The following is a 27,437-nucleotide window of genomic DNA, read 5'->3' as shown; positions in this document are numbered from 1 at the left end:
AAACTCTCTTCCTGATGCCCAACTCTTCGAAACTTGGTGGCACCAGGCTTTATCATCACCATGGAGACTGGTAGAGTGCCTTTTCCTGCAAACCTTAGAAAAAGCTCAGCTTGCTTGGCGGTAGTAGTGCACGCCTTTAATCCTAGCACTTGGGAGGCAGACGCAGGTGTATCCCTGTGAGTTTGAGGCCAGCCTGGTCTACAAGAGCTAGTTCCAGGACAACCTCCAAAGCTACAGAGAAACTCTGTCTCGAAAAACAAACAAACAAACAAACAATAACTAAATAAATAAAAAAGCTCAGCTAATTCTGTGGCACCAAGTGATGCGGCCATTCAAGTGTTTCTCTATTCTAAGAGTCCATGGAGCCTGGTACTAGCTATGGATATAAAACATTCAGTTTTCCTGTAAGTTCCTTAAGGAACAAGTTGTCCCAGCATCCCCTCTCAGAGACTGATCCTTTCTTCAACCCTCCCAATCCCATCTGCACACAGACAGACTCATGGCTCTGTTATTCCTCATGTCTTTTTATAAGTTCATTTTCCAAGATATTTCTTTACACATGAGCTACCGCAATGGCAAGCCATTCTGGCTTCAAGAATGTCCTTGTGTGTCTTAGGTACTTTCCTTGTTGCTAGGACAACATGTTTTTGGTGACAGAAGCTTAAGGTTTATTTTGGCTCACAGTTTGTGATTACAGGTCATCATGGTGTTCCTTATGTCACAGCAGCAGGAGCTGTGTTCCCAGTCAGGAAGCAAATTGAGGGACTGGAGAGCTGGTTCAGCAACTGAGAGCACTTACTGTTCTTTCAGAGGATCTAGTATACAATTTCCGGCACCTGCGTGTGGCTCACAACCTTCTGTAGCACTAGGCCCACTCTTGGCCCTTTTGAGCATCAGACATGCTTGTGATACAGACACATGTACACAGCTGGAACACACCCATACCCATGAACAGTGGTAAATTCTAGTGTTCATCTTGTGTTCTTTTCATGTAGTCAAGGATCTAAGCCCAGAAAATACTTCCACCTTACCTACAGTAGATCAGTCTTCCCATCTTACTAACCACTTTCAGATAATCCCAATACGCATGCCCAGAGGCCGATCTCTAAGTGATTCTGGATATCACCCAATTAACCATCAGGATCAGCCATCACACTGAACAAGACAAGATACGGTGAGGGTTAAGACCAGTCAAGGTGGACAGCCCCATAGGAGCTACAGAAGGGACACATCTGCTCTATAGGTTGAACACATCAGGAGGATGTCAGGAGGTACATGTGGCACATGCAGTTCTTAGATATGCCAAAGAGAAGCCTGTGGTGCTCTGTTGGTGTGCTAGCACCACGTGATGGTTAATGCCAAGGCTGTGATCAGCTCTGACATTCTCTACCTGTGTATGGGAATAACCAGCAGCCCTAACCACAAAATGTGGGTGGTGACAGGAAATGGTATAGTGTTTATGAGAGGCTCGCATCGTTGACTTTTTTATTATACAGAATATGAGGTCCTCTGTTCTATGCTCAGAGTTTCCCAAGCAAACAGGCCTTAATTTTAATCTTTCTGGCAAGTCAAAATTGTGGAACCCTAGCTTTGCTATCAAGAAAGTGAAGGTTTTATGTTCTTATTCCCATCGCTCACATGTGAAACCACAAAATATGAGCTTGTATGAAACAGAAAGAAAACACTCACAGTTGGCATAGGCTATTATTATATGGTTCCCAGAACCATATTGAGAGATTGGGCTAATGAAACAAGGAATGCTTTATGGAGAGACAGACACAGCAGGCTCATCACAGATTAATTACCTCCATGATGGAGGGCTAAGGCACGAGGTAAGAGCCATAACTTCTTTCCCCATCTCCACATCCCTGAGATAAATGGCAAGAGTTATTCTGGATATATTCTCTCTTCCCTGTCATCCAGTCACCCCAAACAGGGTATCACCAGGTCAAGAACAAGTGAGCAACCCTGGCATGACTGTTACTTCTTTCACCAGGTTAGTACAAAAGTTTCCTGTCCATTGTCTACCTCTTTTAAATCTTGACTCCATGCCATAGCTGGGGCTGATGCTTAGTATGGATATCCAAGACTACACATTTAAGTGTTCAGCAAGTTAAAAATGAGTCCGGGGTATTAGGAAAATGACCACAAAATCCAAAGTATTTTGGCAAGGTAGTAATTTTTATTTCTGCAGAGAGTGCTTAGCTTCATCAAATCTAGCAGCAAAGCACAACCAGTGGGAGCCACTAGGTTATTATTCCTAATGCAAAGGGGGTCCTGGGCATCACTCCCAGTGGTCAGAGCTCGGCCTCACATTCTTACACTGTGGCTAATTCTAAACGGTACAGTTGATACACAAGATGCAACTCTTAGCACCAGATGAAACCCTGGATAGAAATGTTGATTTCAAGAATTAGAATTTCTGCCAAGTGACTTCTTTACAATACTTTTAAAATGGAGTTTTGTCTTACATAACCCTGTAATAGAAAAGACAGTACGTTTCTTTTACATTTCTCACGAGTACTTATGGGTTCGAAATAAAAAGCAGAGATCTTCCTCTAGCCAGCTCCTTGCCCTTGGAAGCACAAATGTGCACTGTTAGTCTGTGGCCTCCCAGGACTTTATTTTGCATAAACAAAACATATATGTGTGTTTCTTTCTTTCTGTTATTTGCACAAATGTAAACATTATATATATTGGACCGAATTCAGTTTTGAAAAGTGTAATCAGCCATTTCATTTTGTTGCTCTTCCGGGGGCCCAGAGTTTCTGCTGTGCTAGTGCAGAATCACCTGTGAAAGCACAAACCATGTAACTTCTGATGCTTCTCGTCATTTTGATCCAGAGTGAAGGCATAAAGCTTATCCCTGGCATTGTCGGAATGGGACCTGCAATCCTGACTCTAGTGACTACTAGAACATCCACAACCCTACATTGCCTCTACATTCCATAAAGAACAATGGGCTGTTTAGACTGCCTTCTATAGATCATGAAGTAAACAGATAGTTAGAGGGCAGGGGTGCCCTGAGGCAGAGAAGTCTTTCAGTTTTCATGCCTTCAAGAAGTTTAAGTCTCCTGAGAGAGTTACTGAAATCAAAGACACAGGAGAAGTTGTATTTAAAATATCAAAGACTGTCTTTCCTTTCTGGGCTGCATGACCTTCATCACTGGGCTGCAGTAGACAAGGCTCTACACAGCCTGTGTTTGTCCAACAGAATGGTCCAAGGAAGTAAAGCTGACCATGAAAAAAGAACAGGGCAGGGAGTGTTTCTCTGCAAAGTAGCATGTAGAACAATATGGACTACAAGGAGACAAAAGAAAATGTATCCCAGGGACAGAACAAAGAGGGGTAGAAAACCCTGGAACTTATTCTTACCCAAGCCTACTATTCAGGAAAGGAGGGTCCATACTCATTTGGTTGTCCTGCTCCTATTGGCTGAGAAACCCAAGACAAAGGTCTGCCAAGAAGCAATGAGGTGGTAAGAGCAGGAGGGTGTAATGAAGTGAGGAAGTTGTGGAGAGATTTGATGTCCTGACAGTGATAGTGTCTCAGGGAAATGAGCTTGTTCAGGTGCAGCCAGGAATCCGGCTGGAGAGCAGCTTTCTAGCCTACATCACCATCACTGATGGCTGCTGTGGTCTCTGGCTATGGCAGCAGGAGAGAGGTGTTTGAAGATTATGATATTACTAGGGAAGAGGTTAGAAGATTCATGTGTTTCTAGAGCACATGGACTAAAGTTGGGTAGATTAGCATGGGTCCCACAAAGAGACACTATGCATATTCATGAAGTACCCCCTGCTATTGTTTGACTGATCTGGTGGTTTGAATGAGAATGGCCTCCGTAGACTCATATATCTGAATGATTGATTCCAGTCAGTGGAACTGTTTGGGAAGGATTAGTAAGAGTGAGTGCCCTTCTTGGAGGAGATGTGCCACTGGTAGTGGGTTTTGAGGTTACAAAAGCCCCCTCCAGGCACAGTGTCTTTCTCTCTGACTACAACCTGTGGATCAGTATGTAAAGCTTCTGCTCCATCACCATGTGTCTCTTCTTCCCACCATGATGATCACAGGCCAAGCACCTAAACCTGTTAGAAAGCTCCCAGCTCTGTGCTTTATTTTATGAGTTGCCTTAGTCATGGTGTCTCCTCACATAACTTGAACAGTAATAAAACATCAGAGAAGATGAAAAATTCTACAGACAGGCAGCAACGACAGTCATACAGCAGTTTGATTATACCTATTGTTACAGAACAATTTAATTAGAAGGATTAAAATGTAATCTGAGTATTTTATTTTGTCAGAGTAAAAGAATTTTTTTTTCTAAAAGAGAGATTACAAAGCTTTGTACTGCTGCTGAAGAGTCCGGAGAGAAAGTGCAGGAGTCATTGTGAAGGAACAGACCAACTAATTAGTTGGTCACTAATTAGATGGAAAAGTTGAGAAAAATGGAGAAAACTACAAAGAAGATATTTCTGAGCAGTGACTGTTGCTCTAAGAAGCAGCTTGCCTGGAACAGTAAATGACAAAGATACATACGCCGTGGTTCCTTTTGTCTAGCTGACTATCAGGGACAGCCTGGCTTTATGTTCCTGTGATTGCCTATAAGTAGAAGAGGCGTCACCTAGACCCAGGTCTTTAGCTTATATGACCTTTCTGAACTTTTCCATCATGCTTGTGACTCATTGTTAGTAACATTTGAATTAGCAATGAGTTAAATACTGGGATCATGGCCAGACAGCATTAATGTCTTCTGGTCATGACCTCACCTTGTGTTGTGGTTTACCACACACACAATGTCCCCTTCTCTTTGGGCTCATGGGGTTTCCTTCTCTTTGGGGAGGTTGTGGAACTTCTGGCAGATGAACTGCGACTGCAGGAAGCAGATCTTGGAGGGGATGGAGTAGGGGTTCTTAAGGATAGAGCCCAACCTTACTTCCTGTTCCATCTCTGAACTGAGCAAGCAGCCTCTCGTGACTGCTGACAGAGTCACAGAGCTGTGGGCTATTCTGGTCTCCATGCCCTCTCCTTAAACCGAGATCCCAAATTTACCCTTCTTCCCTGAGGCTGCTGCTTCTCAGATCTTTGGTAACAACTAGAAAAGTAACTAAGACACCTTGTGCTGCCTTCTCCTGGGAACTGAGTTCTGATCTAGCAAATGTTTCATTTAGAACAAAGAGAAGCCTCACTGCTAACCTTCTCTCATCTTTTCCCTTAATGGGGCCATAGAGTACCAGAAAATCCCTAGACGGTAGAACGAGAAGGAAGAGAATGCTGCACCAAGGCCTGGGGGTCCCTGGGGCACTAAGAGGAGCTCCCAGAGCAAGAATGAAAAAAGCATTAAGAAACAAAGTTTTAACATCATCATTAATTAAGTTATAGTCTAAAGCCCATTAGAATCCATTAGTGCTTTGTCAGCTACTACAAATTGGAACTCTGATTTTTTTTTAACTACCAATTCTCCAGAGGAAAGATTATGCAGTTTAAAAATAAAGCAGTGTTTTCCCAAAGTTTTTAGTTGACACATTCAGTAAACTTTTAAGTGTCAAATGGTGTTAAGAAGCGTTGAATTTCTTGTATTTATCAAAGGAGATGTGAACCACAAAATTTGCTGATGTGTGTATGTTATTGACATTCTGCTGGCACAGACCTCATCACTGGAGAAGTGGGGGTGTGATGGAATGTGGAAAACTCGGGATTAGGGCAAGAAGAATGGAAATTGCACTCTTAAGTCCACTGATATGCAAGCCCTATGCATGCTCAGCTCTTTAAATATAATCACATTTGACACTAAATTTCAAGAGGTGTGCGCTACAGACTTTCAACTCGAGCTTTGAGTGTTGGTTATCAATTACTGTATAACACGTTATCACAAGCTTAGTGCGTTGAAACAGTATAGATCTCCAGCATGCAGTGTCTCTGTTGGGGCCTGGACAAGACTAACCGGATCTGTAATGGGTAAGTGATCATCAAGGGGCTTAGGAGGTGTGGAAGGTCACCGGAGGCACAACTCAGAAAGGGTCTTTCCAAGCTCTCTCCTATTTTTGCAGAATTAATTTCACTTGGCCTTCAGGATTAAAGGCAGCCTTGCCTTGAGAAATATGCTGTTAGACGATTGTTCCATTTTTGTAACCCTAGGGACTGCAAGAATTTAGCTGAGGCAAGTAACAGGTCCCTGTTAAACCCAAGGAGACAAGATCACACTATGGCAAGAATACAATGGAGGGACACAGAGGCTGTCCTATCGTGAGGGGGTATGCTGCAATATTCCTGTAATCCCAGCCTTTATGGAGTATTCAGAAGGACCATGTGCTTCAAACCAGCCTGAGCTACATAATGGACATTTTTCTAGCATTTGTGAGGTCCCTCTATAATTCCAGCCTTGTAACTCCAAGGTCTACAGGGGTTTCTCAAAAGCAATCTGACCAGAGAAACAAACCATGTCTTAATTTGGGGTTTAGAAAGCCAACTTCATTGAAAAGGTAGAAAAGAAATAAGGCAGATGACTGCTGATGTCAACCACAGGTCTCCACACACCCCCTCCCGCCACACACAGTCCTTTGAAAGTGTCAAAAGTAACTAAACTTCAAAAACATATGCACTGACGTGTACATAATCCTAGGTCTTTCTACCTCCAAAGGTTATAGTGTTCAAATTATAATCTATGCTGCACTGTTGAATATCTAAATTATTTATCTCCTCTGTATCTTCATCTCTTCATTTAAGACACTAGCAGCTCCATCCAACTGACTCTTATAGTCCTTCAGATCAGCAAGCTTAGCTGGCAGGAATGGTTGAGAACCCTCCAGGGTACCTTTCCCAAGGGGAAACAGGAGCGGTAGCCTCTCTGAATCCTCACACGAGGAACTGATCAGCCATGTTAATGTTCCCTGTGGTTCATTCTGCAGTGTCATCTATGGCCTTGTGATCCGAACTATTTGGATTAAAAGCAAAGCCCACGAGACGGTGATTTCCAACTGCTTGGGTAAGGCTCTGACTATCTCAACCCTCCTGCTGAACTTCTCCTCTAGCGGGATGAGCTGCGGCTGCTTGGATCCACAAGTGTGCTTGGTTCCAGCAGGACCCAACAATGGGGACCCCAAATCTGCCCAGAGGGCTCTGTCTTCCAGTCAGCCTCCCTGAAAACTCCTGGAGAAGGCTGGAGAGATGTGGTTCGGGATGTAGGGGCACTTGTTGCCAAGTCAGAGGACATGAGTTCAACACCCAGAATTGACATGGTAGAAAGAGAGAATAGACTCCAAAAAGTTGTCTGCTGAACCCCACACAAATAAGAAATTAATTAATTAATTAATTAAAATGAAAAAAATATACATGGGAGAAGGGAGAGGGTACTTGGAACTTGTTCAGTCATATAAGCAAAGTCCCTTGAAGCAACTTTAGAGGCAGTATGGGGAGTCACCCTAAATGTATGCCAGGCACAAAGAACCTTGAGAGCTCAACATGCCTACCAAACCTGAAGATGAGCTTCTCTGTTTGTCTTGGACTTAGAAATGGGTAAATCTACCATCTGATTAGAGGATGATCTTAGCCCTGACATCAGGCGCAGCTCAGTCCACATGCCTTCCCTGATATTCTAGCCCAACAAGACTGGCACGAGACAGCCCTTCCCCAAATTCCTTTTCACTGCACTTCAGGGCACCTCTAGGAAGACTACTACCTGGTTAGCTTATACTGGAAAAGACCCGGCAAATATATGAGCCAGAAAGAAGACAGGTTTCCAGCCTTGCTATAATGTGGCAGTTATGTAGAATGAAACCACTCTGCTTAGGTCCCACTTTCCTCTCATCCCTTACGTGAACACAAGCACATACTCCACAGGCCCGCACGAACAAAACATCTACAGATGTTCACACACTTAGATTTCTATATACTATAAAACACACATACACACAACACAGCCCAACACACACCATCTGAACTCAGATAGCAACCACTAAGTAATGTATAAAACTTTGGAAGAAGCTTCTGCTCTGTATCTATTACTGCAAGCCATAACACCTTACAAAGTCATGTGACTTCTTTGGGCTCAAGTGAGGAAAATGAGTATCGGCATTAGATTTTTTTTTCTAATCTTTGTTTGGACTTGAGCTCCCTAACTCTGCAACAGCCATAGACAGAGCTTGGTTAAACACAGTGGAAGTTTCTTAGCTCATGTGATAGGAGATAGCCAAGAGGATCCAAGGTTTATCAGATGTGAGCATTTGTGTCTCTTTCCCTAGAGAATTCAGTGAGGTATGCGAATCTTGGCATCTCCATCTTAATGCAGGTGTGTTCTGCTGTGTTCTGCTGCTTGCTAGAAGCAGTATAGGACAATGGACACAAATCTTAGATCCAATGTCCCAGTGACACAGACAGGACAGAGGGAGAGACAGAACATCTACTTTAGGCTGCTGGAATCCTTTCCTTTTGTTACCTCTCTAATCCCCGTCCAGCTTTCAAGGTGGTATTCTGTAGATAAAAAGGGGCTCAACAGTGAGACGAATTACAGTTTCTATATGTGGCACATGGTGACATGACCAGGATTCAAGTGCATGTCACTGATTAGGACACCCATGCTTTTTCCTTTAAGCCCATTCATCTCCCACAAGGAAAGAAATTAAAGAAGGAGAAGTGATAAATGGCTTTTTAACGAGCCCAAATTTACCCCCTCCTGAGCGTTTTTATTAAAAATCCAAACTTGAGATCTTCGTCCAGCATACCGCCCACAGCGCTCCCATGGAGAAGCTTCCCCAGCCCATCTCTAAAGCTTTGTTCTCTATTTGAAGGTGAAGGTCTGGTTTGATTGAGGTAGCTAGGATACCAATATTTTAATCCTCTATCCTGTGATTTCTGCCCCTTACAAAAGGTTGGTGTGTTCGTCCCTGCCTGTCCCTCTGAGCTCTTACCCTCCTGTTCATACCCCCAATAGCTCTTCTGTTGCCTACACTCCTCAACAATGATCTACGGTGAAGCTTACCTCATTTTCCTTGAATTCACCAATCAGAAAAAAGGAGCAAGCCACACAAAGTCAGAGATCTGAGGTGATCTTCAGCAAGCCTCCCCATCACTGTCAACTAGCTCCTTTCTCTCTGTAGGGCCTCTTATTATCTCCCTTCTGTTGTATATTTTAGTGTTGACATTGGGCTTCCCCAACTTCCAGGACTGAGTCAGTACAAAGCAACTTAGAGATACCTGTCCACTAATATGCCCAACATTGCCTTGTTCTAAATTAGAAATGGCTTCTGTCAATTTTCATTACTTAATATAATTTTAAATCTCTATTGCACCTGTGTTTAGCTTGTCACCCTCCGTGATCTCCTTCCAGAATGAGGCTAGCTGCAATCTCCAGAGTTTATCCTGTCTGAATTTTATTCCTCAGTGGACTTTCCTTGACTTCCCATGTGTCAGAACAGCCAAGGCTCTTAGGAGCTGGCTGGTAACGGGGTCTCCAGCAGTGCTGGCACGCCAGGGTTAGTGCTCATCAACAAGGTACATTGGCTAAGATTAGTGTGAACAGAAGCTCACTTTGTAAACACTGTCTGCCAAGTCCAAGTCGTCCTTAGTGTGGAGCCCTTCTTCTTGCTGACAAGTGTGTTTGCTTTTTCCCACCCAGGGGTTGACTCAAAGAAAACAAAAAGGAAACAGTTTCATAAATGACCTAAAGGTTTTCCCACAGACAGATGATGTAGACCACAAACATAGCTTTCACACAAATGTGCATTTGAAGTCTGGGACAAACTGTTCCTTATGGTGAGGGCATTCACTGCACAAGGATGGGAGATTGGGGAGGGCAAGCCATGAGACTGACAAGGTATAACATTTCTGGAGAGAACTGGGTCTCCCCATCATGTCTTTGTGTGTGTGATGTGATCAATACTGTGTCAAATGGCAGGTTTCAAATTCTGTTAGGCAGAATGAGGTAGAGAGGGGAAAAAAACCCTTTAGATTGGGTACTAGGTTGAAGTTCTGCTTCGTAGCCAGACAGCTTTCTGATGAGCACATGAAGAACTCTCAGCACCAGCTGAGGACACAACACTTTTCTACCTATTCCTAAAAAAAAATGCATGAGGGAAAACAAAAATATGAGCAGATGACTATTATGGAATTGCGTAGCTAGCATGATGCCATGCCGTTAATATGTTGGCTGGTCCCAGCTAATCAGCAAACTAATACAATTCCCATCAAATGAGAATTAAAACATTTTTTGAGTCTTTTAGATGTTTATAAGACAGAAAAGTTCAGGAGCCAAGAAAATCCAAATTATTCCTGAAAAAAAATAGAAAAAAGTAGGACTGTTTTTCTGTGCCATATATAAGTTTATTTTAAAGTCAAAGCTGTGAGTAGAAAGGCATCGACATAAAGTAGATAACAGTAGAAAATAATATGGCCCAAAATAGATCTCTACACACATAGTTCTTGACACGTATCAGAAGGTCATGGGGAAATAAATTAAAACTTTACTTCAATCTATAGACAAACGTAACTCCAGGGAAATTAGAATCTTAGACATAAAAATATTTTTTTTAATTTTTAAACAAAAGTTAGGTAATATCTTTATGATGCTGGAAAATAAAAGATGTTACAGACAAGATGCATGCTAAATTAAATTGCAAGTCAGAGTGCATTAGTTTGACTGCGTCCGCATTCTGAAAGCCAGTGTGCACACTCCATGAGTGGCCTAGAAAAAGATGAGCTGAGAGAATGCATGGGGAACTCCTACAGAGCCATTTTAAAAGGGGATTTTAAAGCCAATCACATGTAAAAAAAAAAAAAAAAAACTCGGCAAAGCACGAACAGGCATTTATCAGAAAGGAAAACCAAACTCAGAGCTCCATCAATAACTAGGGAAGTGTGGATTTGATTCTCAAGTAGATACAACTGTCCACCCACAGAATTGGTTTAGAAAATGATCTGGCAAATCTAAGGGCTGGCATGCACACAAATTTAATGCTTTTTGGGTTGCTCAGCAGTAACACTCCTCATGCCTGCCTCAGACTGCTGGTCTGTTTGCTTCTCGTCTGCCTCACAGGCTGGCAGCCATAGCCAAATCCTCAGATCTAAACCTTGCTCCTCTTCCCTTTTCAGTCCCCATCCCTCCACTCAGTGGATCCATCCTGAGGCCTCTGAAGCAACAAGGGGGAAGCCAAGTCCTTGGTCTGATCTTTGCCACAAGGTTAAATCTTAAAGGGGTATTTTGTTGTTGTTGTTCCAATTTCTCAGTGTTAATGGCTTCATTTGGGAACGGGCTGTTCTTGTCTGGATCTGCACATTTAGAAAAGGCTGGTTCAAGGTCGCTTTGTATTTTCACTTCCCAAGAGGCCACATGAGAAATACATCCAGTGCAGAGCAGACAGTTGTTGCTCACAGCTCCACAAGATGAGAAATGTGGAGACTTTCTCTATCTCCTTTATTGTCCTTGTTAAGTCAACCAACTCCAATCGAAGCTCATTTCTTTTTCTCCGGTTCCTTCCTAAACATGGCTGGTACCAAATCAATACAATAACAATCCAGCTAATCCACTGTTAGCACTCAGTTTACCCATCTCACTCCCTGTGCTCTGACAGAGTAGGCACACAGATTCCCCTTGCCTAGCTCAGCATGTGGCTCATCCAGCAACCAGATCACAGTATCCCAGATTCCTGTCACTGGCTCATCAGACAGTGTCTTGTGTTTTGTGTTTCTATGAAGGCAGCATTACATATACAGTACTAATGTCTGCTAGGGAAAGGGAAACTCTAGCAGCTATATAAACTCTGAAATATGAGTACCCTTAATACAACAGCATTTTAAAATATTTGTGTCTTTTTATTTATGTGTATGAGTATTTCTCCACATGTGTGTAAGTGTGCTACAAGTAGGTTGTACCCAGGAAGGCCAGAAGAGGGCATGGATCCCTTGGAACTAGAGATCTTTGCCTAAACAGAAGGGCAGAGTACAAAAACAAATAACCTGTGAGTTTGTTGACACTCCCTCAGACCCTGGTGTTGACACTCCCTCAGACCCTGGTATTACCTCCTGTTAACACTGAGGTAAAAAAACAAAAACAAAAAACAAAACAAAACAAAAAAAAACTGAGAAAAAGCTACAGATAAGCAAGCTAATAGGGTGGGTAGGCAGAGTCCAAGACGAGAAAAGACAGAAGTTCTCCCAGGGCTTTAAAGTCAAAAGACTATGTAAGTTTGGGGTCAGCTGGAACATTCTGGCATAATCACAATCCTTATTGTGGTCATTGGGGTGGGAGAGAGCTGAATGTGATCCTCAGATGCCCAAAGTCCTGGAAGATTCCTCAATTCTACTCAGATCCCTGCAACAGCAGAGCACAGCAAGTGAAGCCGTGGTTCTGGGAGCCGGTAGCAGAAGGTTGAGAGCAGGCAGCCCCATGATGGGCAGTGATGTTGATCAATCTGTGATGGACGGGCTGATTGAGATCAAGAGTCTTGAAGCAGAGAGCCAGAAAGGGTAGCTGCACAAGGGCACGAGCATCTTCAGAGAGCATCCAGGGTGGTTCTAAAGAGGCTGCAGCTGTTGCGCAGATGCTGCCCAAGCCAGGGCCTCTCCACAGGAATGTCTCAGTAGAGAACTTGGGGCTGGGGTGTAAGAAAAGCTTCACAGAGCAGCAGCAACAATACAGACCTGGCCAAGACAAGCTGCAGCCTGGGAATATGGTGGCCAGGGGAGATCTGAGCATATTCTCAGATATTCCCTTGTATTTGCCAAGATAAAGTAGCCCCAGAAGGACCCTGGAAAGGAGACGGCCCATCCCATAGTTAAGCAAAGCAGGCCACGGAGACAAAAGCATTTAGCTGAGGATTCCAGGGGCAGCTGGGTTATATTTGTGGATGAAAATTTCTTGTTGATCAAAATTAATTATAAGCTTTAAAATCTTCAAAATATTCATTTAAAGAAATCAACCTGAAGTGCACAAAATTTCAACACATGAAACTTCTTTTCAAATATTTCTAAAATAGACTTCCTTGTTTCAAACAAACCATCTGCCCACATCCCAGGTCCTGGCAGGGGAGGGGAGCCTCCCTATGCAACAGGAAGGAAATTCACCTCCATTCAAAGTTCCAGAGCGTGCTGTTTCAGTGGCATAGCAGGCAGAGTTCCAGATGACCACTCCCCAGATCCAAGGGCTGGGATCACATGACAAATGGGATTCTGAGCCAGCGAGATGTCTCAGTGGGTAAAGGTGCCTTCTTCTCAAGCCTGAGTCAACCCCTTGAGTTCATGTACAGATGGAAGAAGAAATCCAACCCCACACGTCCCCTGACTCCGTACATTCATCAAGGCACTCACATTCTTTTCTCCACAGTAATAATTATATAATTATTGGCTGAGGAGATGGCTCGGCCATTAAAAGAACTAGTGCTCTTCCAGAGGTTCTGAGTTCAATTCCCAGTAATCGCATGCTGGCTCACAACCATCTGTAATGAGATCTGATGCCCTCTTCTGGCAGGCAGGTGTCCACGCAGACAGAGCACTCATGCATAAATAAATAAATAAATCTTTAAAGAAAAAGTAGAAAAATTATAGAATTACATAAACAAGCAAACAAGAAATAATGAGAACCTGGTAACTCTGAAAGGAGCCTGAGTCCTTGGGAAGATTAAAAACTGGAGCTGACCCAATGAAAACCAAACCTCTGCTGTGACCCCACTACAGTTGCACCCTGGAACGAAAGCAGGGTTAGCAAGCATGCTTCTTCCAGCTTCGGTTCTAATGAGCCTGCTCCTCCCAGCTGTACAAGCCATTCAACCAGTGAGAGCTGAATTTCACTGCTTTCAGTCCAGCTCAGTGCCGAGTCCTGAGTAGAAATAATCCTTTTATCTCTCAATAAAGGGGAATTACCTGTATCCTGTAACTCAGCTCTCTTTGAAGAGCTGTCTGTGAAGCTGGAGGCTTTGCCTTTGCTGGAGTGGTCACATTAAAGATGATTTTCACTGATCTCATTGGGAGATCCAGAGGGCAGGGAGTTGATGATATTGTCATCCAGTCGCCCTGTGGAAAGTGTTGAGATTTTCCATTTTAAAAGATTTCAGAGCACAAATGTCATTCTCAAAAACTTTCCTGAAAGACAAATTAAGTTTTCAAAGCCACACTGCTTAGGGACCAGCTGTTACCTTGGGCCGGCGTGTGGGGACACTTGGAAAGACATAATTTGATCTGCTACCATCTTTTGTTGCCCCCGTGGAGATAATCTCACCCTGATAATTTCCTGCTGTCTATGGCAACACCATTGTATAATAGACTGTCTAGGGTAGTAATACTGTCAGTTTTCCTCTATAAAGACAGCTCCCTTTTTGTCCCGAAACACTGTTAAAACGTAATTCAAGCCAAGTGACAAAGTGACTGGTGTGCCGGCAGAGAGGTTGACACCTTGGATACAGTTTGATTTTCCAAACTAGGAAACCAAGACTGGGAACTTTAGACAACTTTCCCATGTTTTCCCAATGTTTATTCCCTGAGTGTGTGTAAAGGTTTCATGTCCTATGAGATGGGAATTTCTGAGAGCAATAAATACTTCCAGCAAGGAGTCCTGTGGCCAACCTTCCATCTCCCAAGCCCCTTCTCTTCACTCATTTCACCAGATCTGTTGCACTTTCTGCGCATCTCAATCAACCATAATATAATAACTATGCAATAACTCAATTGTAAGAAGTAGGTGTTGATTTATTCAGCACACAATTTTGATCCTTTAATTCATGGACTTGAACCATAACAAAGCCCCCTCCACATATTCTCACAGTCATCCCATGACTATCTCGCCCTCAGATGGCATTCACATATGACTAGAGTTTATGTGCAGGTTCAGACATGGCTCTGTCTTGTGCCTTGGGCTTTACAGAGAGCAGAGTTTCACAGGAAGATCTGTGAACTGGTCTGCAAAAGCCATTCTAGGGGTAACTGCAGTGACTTCATGGGTGACTCAGCACAGCTCAAGACTGAGAGCACCCCTCAACAAGTAGACTCCACCCCCTGCAGCTCTGTGCTCTAATTCCAGCTTTGGCTGTTTCAGTAGCCTGACCTTATCTTCTAAGAGAGTGTGGGCACCTCGTGGCATTTGCATTAGACTGCAAACTGAACAGGTCCTAGCAGCCATCCCTGAACCATCCAAGTCTAAGATTGCCCCAGAGGAGCAGAACATAAGCAGGTCTGAAAGTCTAACCTTCCTTGTCCTTTTAACATTTTGTCCATTTTACGACCCTTCTTGTCACAGATGGCAAACTATGCAGCAGCTACAACCGAGGGCTCATCTCGAGAGCAAAAATCAAGGCCATCAAGTATAGCATTGTCATTATCCTCGGTAAGAAATATCTCTCCTTGCGTTATACATCTGAATACCATTCTGAAAGCAAACTGGTGATAGCCAGGCCATGCAGGGAAGGAATATGGTACAGTCACTTCTACCTTTCATTACAATGAAAGGTGCAGGATTCACCAGTGTGTCTGGTTGCTTCAAGAGCCAATAACTGGCTCCGAATCCCTCTCTCTGTGAATATAGTTGCCCACCAAAATCATGGTCTGAATCACTCTTACACAATCTGATTAGGACTGAGCTTCTAAACAAATCACCCTTGATTCAGAGGCTTCATTTAAGACATTGTCTCTCCTATGAAATAGTAGATGTGCATTCTTTTTCTTCTGGATATTTAATTTCAGAGTCAATAATACTTCCCTTATGGCCAAAGCTTATATTCCTCACACTGTCTTCTGCTCTTTTCTTCCTGCACTTAGAATCTATAAAATCAGTTTGCACTGCTGTCTGTCAAAAATGGTAAGAGAGATGCATGGCTCACTTTTTCTTACTTTGTTACCCAACAATGACACCTCCTCAGGCTACCCTGGCGAGTATTTTTAAATAACTCTCCTCTCACTTCATCCCAACTTGCTGATTTGTCCCTGTTTTCTAACTGTTTCTAGCATGAGACACATTCATAAATATAGTTTTATTAAGACATATCTTGATATAGGATATATATATATCTTTACTAAGTATATCTTTCCTGACACATTTATAAATCCATAAGGTCAATGACTTGCCCTTGAGTTAATCATGCTATCCTAAACGTAAGTTACACATACACCACTGAGTTAATACTTGTGTAATGAACAAATGGAAGCAAATATAGAAGGGCAGGAATGTGTGCTGTTTCTTCTTGTTTAGCTGATATGCCTCACCTCTGCTCCTTTAGAAGCACTTAGGAGCCCCCAGGAAGACCTTAGCTGTGTGTCAAATCACAAGAATAGCTCTTTCTCCCTTCCTAAAATACAAAATGCCAAACAGCCCACGTTCAGCATGGCTGAGCCATCAGAGAAAAGGCACACAGCACACGCCAGCTGAGCTGCAGGGGCATTCAAGGCTCATCGAAGCTCTAGGAACTCTTTCAGGGGCTTCTGAAGGAGAGCAAAGATTCCTTGCCTTCGCAGCCAGAATCACAGACGCCCATTTTCTGGATGATGAGAGAGGAAATACACGCTTAAACATGCATTCCCAAGCTGATGTATTCCTGTTCAATCAGAAATTTTTATTCCATATGAGGTCTGTCCAGTCTGCAGACAGGAGTGCCCACAGGCAGGCCAGCATGCTGTCATAATGAAACAGCTGATCTATAGCAAATGTTTTTGTCATGCTCTTTTACCATCATAAAATGATAAGTATCAATATTAACAACTACTGCATTTTTAAAGTCAACATACTACTCTAATAAATAGCTAGAGTGAGAGTTAAGTTAAAAAGCCTTATAATAGAGCAATGCCAGTTTTTATATGCAACTACATGGGCACAACTTCACTGGAAGAGTAATAAAGAAATCAGATGCCTACACCTGTACTGCTACAACTGACAACAAGTACAGATGTTTCCACTGAGACACACAAATACAAGGAGTTTTACTGTCACTACCTGATTTTCCAAGCAGGCAAAAAAAAAAAAAAAAAAAAAAAAAAAAAAAAAAAAAAAAAAAAAAAAAAAAAAAAAAAAAAAAAAAAAAAAAAAAAAAAACTGGTAAGGCTTCAAATTGAACTAACTCATCTTGTCCATAAAGGGACTATATTTCTGAAAGCTTCAATATTTATTAAAATATTCAGGTGTATCTATAAAAATTGTTAGCTCTCTAAACTACAGTATCTCATACATAAATGCCAAGTTGACAATTCAAAACAAATATGAAACAAAATATTGACTTATGAACTTCTGCCTCCAATATGAGGAAGAATTGACAATCCCACAAAATACACATATACAGACATGCATGCGCACAAACACACACACACAGAGAGAGAGAGAGAGAGAGAGAGAGAGAGAGAGAGAGAGAGAGAGAGGGAGAGAGCATAAGAACTGTCCCAGTAATGGCATTAACCGCTCGGAGCACAGAAAGATGGTGATCTTAAGTGTTTAAATGATTCCCATTTAAGATATCAAGTCCACTTATGGGAGAAATTATGAATTAATTTCTCTTTTCCAACTTCTGGATCAAGTTCCTGAATTTCTACCTAATGACAATGGAAGATAGTTACCCCTGCATGCGGATGTCCATGGGTGCTGAACTTCTACTCTAGGGCAAACTCTGGGGGTGAGAAAGGGTTGAGAAAATAAAGTCACAGTGATGTGACAGGATAGAAGTGGAGCAGGTTGGTGTAGAGGAACCCAAGGCTATGCAGTTCTGAGTTTGCCTGTGTTATCCAGAGAAATGGCAGATATATAAGTGGTAGCCAGCTTTATGACAGAAGGATAGATGACACAGATAGATGAGAGATAGATAGATAGATAGATAGATAGATAGATAGATAGATAATTGATAGACGATAGATAGATAGATAGATAGATAGATAGATAGATAGATAGATAATAGAGAGAGAGAGATAGATAGATAGATAATAGATAGATAGATAGATAGATAGATAGATAGATAGATAGATAGATAGATAAATAGATAATTGATAGATAGAAAGATAAATAGATGATAGATAGATAGATAATTGATAGATAGATAGATAATAGAGAGATAGATAATAGAGAGATAGATAAAAGATATATAGAATAGATAGATGATAGATGAAAGATATATAGAATAGACATATAGATGATAGATAGATAGAGAGATGATAGATAGATAAAAGATATAGAATAGATAGATAGATGAAAGATATATAGAATAGACATATAGATGAAGATGAGAGAGAGAGAGAGAGAGAGAGAGAGAGAGAGAGAGAGAGAGAGAGAGAGAGAGAGAGATCACTTCACTGGCTCATGAAGGTCAAGAAATCTCAGGCTCCATGGTGGAGTGGGAAACTCCGATAGCCACTAATGTAAATTCAACAATTCAAGTCTAGATCTGAACCTAAATGTTCAAGAATAAAATTGACTCCTAATGTTCCTTTTTAATTCAAAGTTTGGGCTATTGCTCCAGGTTTTGGTTCTCAAGGAGAACCAAGCAGAAAGAACGAATTCTCATAGGTCCTTCTTGTTATAGTTATGACTTCAATAGATCTGATGAGGCCTCTTCACCAGCAGAAGGCAAGATCTCTCTCAGAAACAACCTCACAGACAACTAGATTAATATTTAACCAAATGTCTGGGCACCTTGGATCCTTGTCAAGATGGCACATAAATTAACCATCACAATTGAGATTCCCACATCTCCTTCCTATCCTCCGAGGCACTGAACTCACACACAGTTGATCTAGACACAAGTATTGGATGAGTGCTTTGGGGAAAGGCTCACTTAAGCAACTTGAGATCATAATGATCTCATTTATGGCCCATGCTTTAAAAATAATAGCATCATTTTATCTGTTGTATATCCTAGAACTAGAAATCAATGTGATCAGATTTTATCCTGTTCTGTCTGTTTCAGGGGATCTCTGATAGCTCCTGCTCATTTGCCTCAGCACTGTGATGGGTGGGAGGCCCTGACTGTTTCTATCAGATCCTAGAATTTCAGCAATAAGTCCACACCAGTGGAAATCAGAGCCCCCTTTCCAGATAGAGGGGATTCAGGAAATCTCAGTTCAGGAATGGTGTCTCTAGGACATACGCATATTTAAGCAAGCATGACAGTCCTGTTCCAACACACCAAACTGTTCACAACAGCATACCCAGGCCAGTATTGCGGAGAGAGCTCTAGCGCCAAAGAACATCCCAGTTAAAATTCCAGTCAGTCATGGCCAGCCAAGAGTGATGTTTCAGCTGTGGCCATGATGGCACTAACGGCTCTCTTCTTTCTAGCTTTCATCTGCTGCTGGAGCCCATACTTCCTCTTTGACATGCTGGACAATTTCAACCTGCTTCCGGACACCAAGGAGCGCTTCTATGCCTCCGTGATCATCCAGAACCTGCCAGCCCTGAACAGTGCCATCAACCCGCTCATCTACTGCGTCTTCAGCAGCTCCATCTGCTTCCCCTGCAAGTAAGCTGTGTTTGCACTGGTGCCCGACATGCCACCAGTTTTTACATCTAGACCCTGATTCCCATTTCCTTCCCGAAGCTTATCATCAGGTTACGGAACTCCCGTTTCATAGATGAGGTGCTTAAAGGTTAGGAAGTCCCCACTAGTCTGGTGACCTCAAATCCAGGTTCAGGCCGAGGCAGTGCTACACACGTGAAGGTTCTTAATTTTGATGGAAACTTCCCCACATGAACTGCCTGAGTATAAGTCTGCTGGGAGTACGATATGGGACGTTTTTACTACTTCAGAGGTAAAGTTTTATAGAGTAAGGCTCACAAGATTGAGTGACATTGTTGAGGGTTTACTGATTATTAGTAGCAGAGCTGAAATTTGATCCCCAGACAGCTGCTGTCATCCTCCTGGTTTTCATCTCTTCTCATTAGATAGGGCGTAAATGCAGAAACTCGTAGCACAGGGAATAGTAACGTGATGGTTTAAGACAGTGATTCCCAGCCTTTGTAATGCTGTGACAGGTTAGCACAGCTCCTCCTGTTTCGGTGACAGCCCCCCCCAACCATAAACTTCTTTTGTTGCTGCTTTGTAACTGAAATCTTGCCACTGTTGTGAACTGTAATGTAAATAGCTGACAGGAGAGACCACAGCTTGAGAACCACTGGTCTAAGGCTTTGTTTAATGGCAGCAGCTGAGGGTTACCTCCTGCTTCTGTAAAGTCACATGTGAACGTGGGATGTGCACATCCCTGAGCTTCTTTTCTGCATGTGACCATGAGGTTAAATCAGTCTCCTTTTTGGCCAATGCTGTCTCTGTTCACTGGGCTGTAAAGACAAGCAGTTACGAAGAGGCACAGTGGTTAAGGCTTAACAGGTGGTTGATCTTTAATGACCTTTCTGAACTATCATCTCTTAGCTTCTACACTGCCTTGACTATTATCTCTTAGCGTCCACACTGCCTTTGTCTCCAGTTACATTGTTTTCCTTTCCTTCTTTATTCTGATTTTCTCCAGGGAGCAGAGATCACAGGACTCCAGAATGACATACCGAGAGAGAAGCGAGAGGCAAGAGATGCAGATTCTCTCCAAACCGGAATTCATCTAAACCCTGAAGCCGTGATGCTAGGCTGAGCGCCTTCAGCCCTTCCGGATCTCCACCACCAGTTAGTGGACATGTATGAAGCTTGAGCCACCCCCGTTCCACTCCTGTGTCACCTAGTGGATGCATGAAGCACACTTTCCAGTGAGGGCATGCCAGCGGCAATGTGCGCACTAGCCAACACGAACCTGTCACCTCTTTGTGAGAAGAAACCCTCTCTGCCCTCCTTCCCACAGCTCTGCACTGCACCAGCCCTGATTCTGGGTCCTCTTGAGCTGATGGCACATACAGGCAGAAAGATGTCAAAGGGCTCTCCCTGCGTCATCTTGTCACAGTTTTGAAAGGAAATACAAGACTTTACAAAGATTAGACAGCTCTCCGCCAGTTTTGTGTTGGAAATTTGGTGGGTATAGATGAGAAGTTTGCCCTTGACATACCAAGAACTTCACTTCCAGAACCTGGTACTGTACACACTCTCCATGTGCGAGGCAAAGCGTTGGCGGGAACAAGCTCCCAAGCCTGCTGCACTGTGGTTTCTGAAGGGGACAGTCCAGCTGCCTGCTGGACAAGGTCACCATGTAGGCACATTCTCACCTAGCAGGAAGATCACACCCAACAGTGATAGGTCCTTGCCCGTGAAGGCCAGAAAGAACTGAGACCTGGAACTCACAACTCTCTAGGATTGAGTGAAGTCTCTTTCCCTTCCTGTATTCGACATTCAAGCTGCTCTGAGCTCCATTCCACACACCTCAGGGACGTTTCTGTCCATTTCGCTCCCAGAATCCTCTTCAGCTGGCAGCTTAGCTCTGTGGCTTTCCCAACATGATGTTCTTGCAAGCTCCTTACTGTCTTCATGTTGTATGTAGCCTTTGTCTATCTGGCACCTCTGCGAGGAATTGCTGGCGGGGCTTATTTTGACAGGTCTGCAATTCAGTATTTATAAGTATAATTCAAATGAAATATGACTAAATGTTTCCTAGTCAATTTTTTTCTTCAGATTTTGCCAGAAGTGGAAATGGCATCATTTGCCTGTGTGTACAACGCCACCCCCGGCCCTGTGACGTGCCTGAGCATCCTATATTTAGCTCATGCAGTCTTTGACATTGAAATCCCCTTGGCCAAATCCTCCCTTCTACAGTTGAAACCTTCCCTTGTCCTTTTGGCTGGCTTCTGGGTGGAGTCACCAGTATGTCCTGTCTGTTTTAACAGCACCCCACTCCTCATTCTCGTATCGACTCAAAGACTGCCTGCTTAAGGTCACAGTGGCAATTTTTTGCACAATTTTCTTTTTCAGTTTCATCTGACATTAGGGAAAGCCTCTCTTTAGGCAGAAATCAGACACTGTACCAACTGTCTCCCAAAAAATATATTTCCTACGTTTGAGGAGACTGAATCATGTACCTTTCTGTCCACGCCACAGCATGGGAGGCTACTTCACTCTTCCTCCCGTCAGCTAGGCATGAGCAAGCGGAAGCTCTGAGTGGCTGTGAAGTACTGTACAGCATTTCCCTTTAAATTAAGATGTGTCATAGAGAGCTGTTGCTGAAATAGCTGCCCCCACAGGAGCCAATTAACACAGAGACTCTGGCGGGTGTCCTAGCTAGCAAAACAGGAGGCCCAGGCTCCTGATAGATGCTCTCAATCTCTGTCAGGTTCTGGTCGGCAGGACGTGTCACATGGCCACATCATCCATCAATCGATTCTTAAAGTTAAAGAGAGAGTGCGGTGATGGCTGTTGTGCCGTCTGTGGACTGTGTCGGCAGCTGTTGTGAGCTTGCATCTCTCATCCCCAGAGGAACCTAGAGATCAGTAAGATAATGGGACAGAGTCCTGTCGGAAGCTGCTATTTATGCCCGGCTTGCTTTACACTGATCTGGAGTCTCAAATCTTCACTGCCATTATCTTCCAAACTTGGGAATGGTTTCAGCATGGGAGTCATTAGTCTCATGACCTTGACGAGTCCTCTCAAGTCTCTGGCCTCACTAGTCTATCCGTAGCATGGGGCCTAGGTAACACTGGAGCAGAGAATGCTGAGGTCTGGAGACTGTGGCGGATTAAATTAGACCGGCAGAGAGGGCTGTGAGAATTCTTCCCTTTGAAGACTAACACTTGAGTGACTCAAGGTTTAGTCATTTGTCGTTTGGAGATTTAACCCTTCTCCCTACCACAAGAACCAGGAAACTAATATAACATCCCAACCTGGAAAGAGTGTAATCTTGTCAATAGAATTAGAATGTAAGGCACAGTGTTGCTCTCTGTAGCCACTGATGCTCCTTGGGACTGGAAAAGGTGACATGGTGCTGTAGAAAATGAAAGTGCCTAAGTTCCTCACCAAGGCGTCAAGAAATGTGTGGGTGCTTTACACAGCTTCAGGGACAGGTAAAGGTGTAGGGTAACAGAGCAGCTGTGTGGAATACGTTCAGTCACATTATAGAAAACGTCTCCGCTTTACTGAACTAAATTCAATATGGTTAAAGATTCTCTTCTTTCAGGGCATATTTGCAGCACAATTTAACTGAGGTTTGATTTCATGGAGAAACAGCTCCCACAGGCCACCCGCCCCTCCCCGCAGCACTAAGACCTTGTGAATGACATTCTACTGTGATAATTATGAGAATAAAGCACCTTTGAACTAGTCTGACGTAACACATCTCAGGCCTGCTCCCCAGTCTCGTTTAGACAGCGGCCTTGTCTCTTCTTCCTATATTTGTAGTGTGGGCTTAGAAGGGCTGTAGGCTTCTATATGATGAGAAAACAGAGAAATGAAAACAATTTTGGTCAAGAAATAAAGTGATTCTACTCTTGTGTTTGGGTTTGACATTTCAGGCAAGCCACAAACCTGCCGCTGACAGCCTGTGTCTGGTTTTGTTCGTTTTGTTCCAGCCATCATTGGAGTATAGCTCATTGTGTATGCAGCTCTATCAACCTTCCCTCCAGCCTGGCAACCTCCATTCCCGTAAAAGGAGACGGTCCCTACCAAGCTGCCCGCCTTCTTGCTTGGAGAAATACGAAATAGCTATGCCTCGTTTAAGAATTGATTATCCACAATAAAGTTGGAACATTTTAAACATGCAATTCCATCCTCACAGAATGTTTAAATTAATGGGAGTCTTCTCAGAGACTCCAAAAGAAAGGTCCCTGGGGGTAACCCAAAGTTCCTAACATAATTGCATATGAGCCTAAAGGAATTAAATACAATGAAAGTATTTCAAGTTCCTTGAATTACTTTAAATGAGTATAGAATGTAGATTAGGATTACACATTGATATATTGAGAATACACATAAAGCTTTCAGGATAATTGCTAAAAGAATAGAAGCGATACATAATTTCCAGGAAAAAAAATGAGGATAATGCTTGGCATAGTGGCAGACACCTTCAAACACAACAGGAAGATCGGGATTCAAAGCCATCCTAATCGACATAGAGATAGAGGCCATCCTGTCTGAAAGAGAGACTACAATGGAGAGTGTGCTGAAAAAGAGAATCCCCATACTTTTCCCTGTGCCCCACCCACCCCACCCCACCCCAACCTCTCCTCAGCCTTGAGTAACCAATATTTTCTTTGTGGAAATATTCAACAAGTCATTTGTCTTTCTGTGCCTGGCTTATTTCATTTCACTTAACTCAGTATTTTCTAGGCTTCCCGTGTTTTTGCTAATGACAGAATTCCATCCTCCTTACTCTTAAGGTACAGGAAGCCATAACTTTTATCCATCTGTATGTTAATGAACACGTTGTTTGATTTCACATCTTGGCTGCAATGTATACAGAAATACAGGTTACCCTTAAAAAGTATCTTCGTTAGAGTTTCTATTGCTGTGAAGAGTCACCATGACCACAACAGCTCTTACAAAGGAAAACATTTAATTGGCTGTCTTACAATTCAGAGGGTCAGTTCATTGTCATCAAGGTGGGACACGGCAGTGTGCAGGCAAATATGGTCCTGAAGAAGCAGTTGAGAATGCTACATCTTGTCCAGGTAACAGAAAGTGGTCTGAAACATGGGTGTGTCTTGAGCATATATGAGACTTCAAAGCCCACCTCCACAGTGACACACTTCCTCCAGCTAGGGCACACCTACTCCGACAAGTCACACTTGCTAATAGTGACACTTCCTATAGGAGCCATTTTCCTTCAAACCACCGCATCAAGTTTGTAATTTAACTGATAACCATATGTTAGTTGTTTTGGGAAAATCAAATGATAAAAAGAAGACAAGAGGAGGAGGAGTATAAGACAGCAAGGACAGATAGAAAGAACATAGAAAGATGATGGATTTTCATCTGAATTTGACAACAACTACAGTAAATGGGAAAAAATTCTGTTGGCAATAAAAATTATCCTATCAGATTTTTTAAATATACAATTATCTGTTCTTTGTAGAATAATAATAGTAATAATAATAATAAAATGCCAGCAATGTAAGGATTCAATAAATTTGGAAATGAAATGATGAGCCTCGGTAGACCATGGAAACATTAGCTACTGTAAGTCTCTGACGTACATTAAGCAAACATCAAGACTAACAATAGGCAGAGCTAAACAGAGACACTTTGTAATGATGAGTGTTTTAGTTTAATTAGATGGAAAATAATTCCAAATTTCTTTGCATTTAAAAACACAGCCTCAGGATGTATGCTTTGAAGGGGTGTCAGAAATAGGAGAAAATGGAATACAAAATGTACAACTATAGTGAAGAATCAGATCGCATTTAATTCCAATAATAGCAAGCAGGCAAAACTCAAGAATAGGCTGGATAAACCACCTAACCTTTCCACTTGCCTGAGGACTGCATTTCCTGGACCTACCTTCAGACTCTCAGCCCTACCTTTTCAGTTAGGAACCACAGACTCACACCACCATCCTGGGCTCCATCTCTAGGCTGGAATACTTGACACTCTCCCTCTAACCATCTAGCCATCTAACCCATCTCATGGCCTGAGAGCCACTCCTATCTAAGCAGTGATTCTAGACTCATGGCACCAACCGCACTCATCTCTTCATCCAGTCCTCCACTCACTCTCTCCAGGTCAGAGCCCCAAACTCACACTGTCTACCCAACCTACCCTTGCAACCTGCCTGAGTACCACATGTCCCTCGCTTGCTTTCTAGAAAATGCCTCAAGCCTCCATCCTCTATGTATGGAGTCTAGATTCACACTACCAACTTCACTACAATACTCGGTCAAACCTCTGACTACCCCTCTTCAGGTTGGGATCCTAGACTCACATTGTCAACTATACTGGCTCCTCCTGCCTGAGGGAGAGTCCAAAGTGCCTCCCCTGGACTCCTGAAGACTACTTGTGAGACCCTAACTCTACAGAACGTCTGCTCGGCTGGAGCTGAGTTGTGACTGCTTCCCATACCCCATTCAAATAATAATATTAATTTGCCTCAAGACTAAAGTCTAAGGCCCATTCACAATATCAACATCTTGATGACTGAGGGAAATAGGAAACAGACCCAAACACCAACTTAACAAAGGAGAGAAAAAATTTCCATACCAATATACATTACCAAAATTCTATCTCCAGATACCCACATCCAATCTCCAAAAACAAGCATGAATAATAAAGATAATAGTTCTGTTTAAAAAATAGTATTTCAACAGTATTGTTTCTAGAGAAAGTGACTTAAATTGTATATGAAGACAATGATTTTTAAATAGGAAGAATAACCATGATCATGGAACTCAATGAAGAATGACTAAATGCCAGAATGAAGACAACAAAACATAACAGTTAAATAAAATAATGAAAACAATTCAAAACATATAAATGCTGTGAAATATCCCTTTACACTGTGTAAAGATATGCCACTGTGGTTGGTCTAATAAAAAGCTAAACAGTCAATAGCTAGGCAGGATTTGGGGAGTCAGAGAATGCTGGAAAGAAGGTCAGAGAAGCCAGACAGACACTGAACATGTTAGATACACAAAATGGGAAAGAGGTGAAAGCCACATGGTAAAATGTATATTAATAAATATACGGTTAACTTAAGAGCTAGTTAGAAATAAGCCTAAGCTATTGGTTGAGCTTTTGTAATTAGTAATATGTCTCCATGTGGTTTTTTTTTTTTGGATATGGCTGGTAGGACAAAAAAAAGTCCAAATACAAACACACACAAAAATAGAATTTAATAAAGAGATAGAATCTCTAAATAAAAGCCAAAATGAAAAAAACTCTAAAAAAATGTCAGGAATTCAATCAAAAAAGAATTATGAGAGGAAAGTCTCCCCAGTAGTGAACATAGCAGACAATGAGGACTACTGAGAACTCAAGAACAATGGCACTGGGTTTTGATCCTACTGCACGTACTGGCTTTGTGGGAGCCTAGGCAGTGTGAATGCTCACCTAACTAGACCTGGAAGGAGGTGGGTGGTCCTTGGACTTCCCACAGTGCAGGGAACCCTGATTGCTCTTCGGGCTGATGAAAATGTATAATGAAAATGTGGTACATTTACACAATAGATATCCTTCAGCTCTCAAGAAAACTGAAATTATGAAACTCACAGGTGGTGGATAGAGATGAATATAGAGAATAATAATTCTGAGTGAGGCAACCAGATGCAGAAGGATAAACAATCATGGTGCGGGTTTTCTCTCAGCTGTGCATATATGTGTCTTTTATTAGAAATATCAACATGGGTCTAGAAATTTGTAAGGTGTCAGGTGCCATGGCTTTCAAAGGACAAAAGATAGAACACAGTGGCCTAAAAGGTTAAATAGAATGATAAAATTGGAAGAGCTAAATTGGTGTGGGCAGGGTAAAAGACAAGCTATGGTAGAGGATAACTATCAAAAATGATTTTTCAAAAGTGTCATTGGTAGGGGACTGTAGAGATGGCGTAGCAGTTAAGAGTACTGGTTGCTCTTGCAGAGGACCCAGGTTTAGTTCAGTACTCATGTATGATTCCCAGCTATTAATAATTCCACTTC

The 27,437-nt window shown here is 42.5% G+C and overlaps 1 protein-coding gene across 2 annotated transcripts in view; it reads left to right on the top strand.

Annotated features, from left to right (window-relative positions):
- The window catches only part of Npsr1 (neuropeptide S receptor 1), a 190,017-nt gene extending 169,514 nt beyond the window's left edge, over nt 1-20,503 (top strand). For both annotated transcript variants that reach the window (XM_050124886.1, XM_050124885.1), the window contains 4 exons: nt 6,906-6,982; nt 15,218-15,304; nt 19,229-19,409; nt 20,413-20,503. In XM_050124886.1, coding sequence (XP_049980843.1) covers nt 6,906-6,982; nt 15,218-15,304; nt 19,229-19,409; nt 20,413-20,503 — 436 coding nt within the window. The remainder of the gene's footprint in view (nt 1-6,905; nt 6,983-15,217; nt 15,305-19,228; nt 19,410-20,412) is intronic.
- The last annotated feature ends 6,934 nt before the right edge of the window (nt 20,504-27,437 follow it).

Source organism: Alexandromys fortis, unplaced genomic scaffold, assembly GCF_014885135.2.
Source record: "Alexandromys fortis isolate MF-2015 unplaced genomic scaffold, M_Fortis_MF-2015_v1.1 scaffold_204, whole genome shotgun sequence".
NCBI lineage: Eukaryota > Metazoa > Chordata > Mammalia > Rodentia > Cricetidae > Alexandromys > Alexandromys fortis.
Note: the sequence above shows the minus strand (reverse complement) of the source record. Positions and strands in the feature narration are given on the sequence as shown.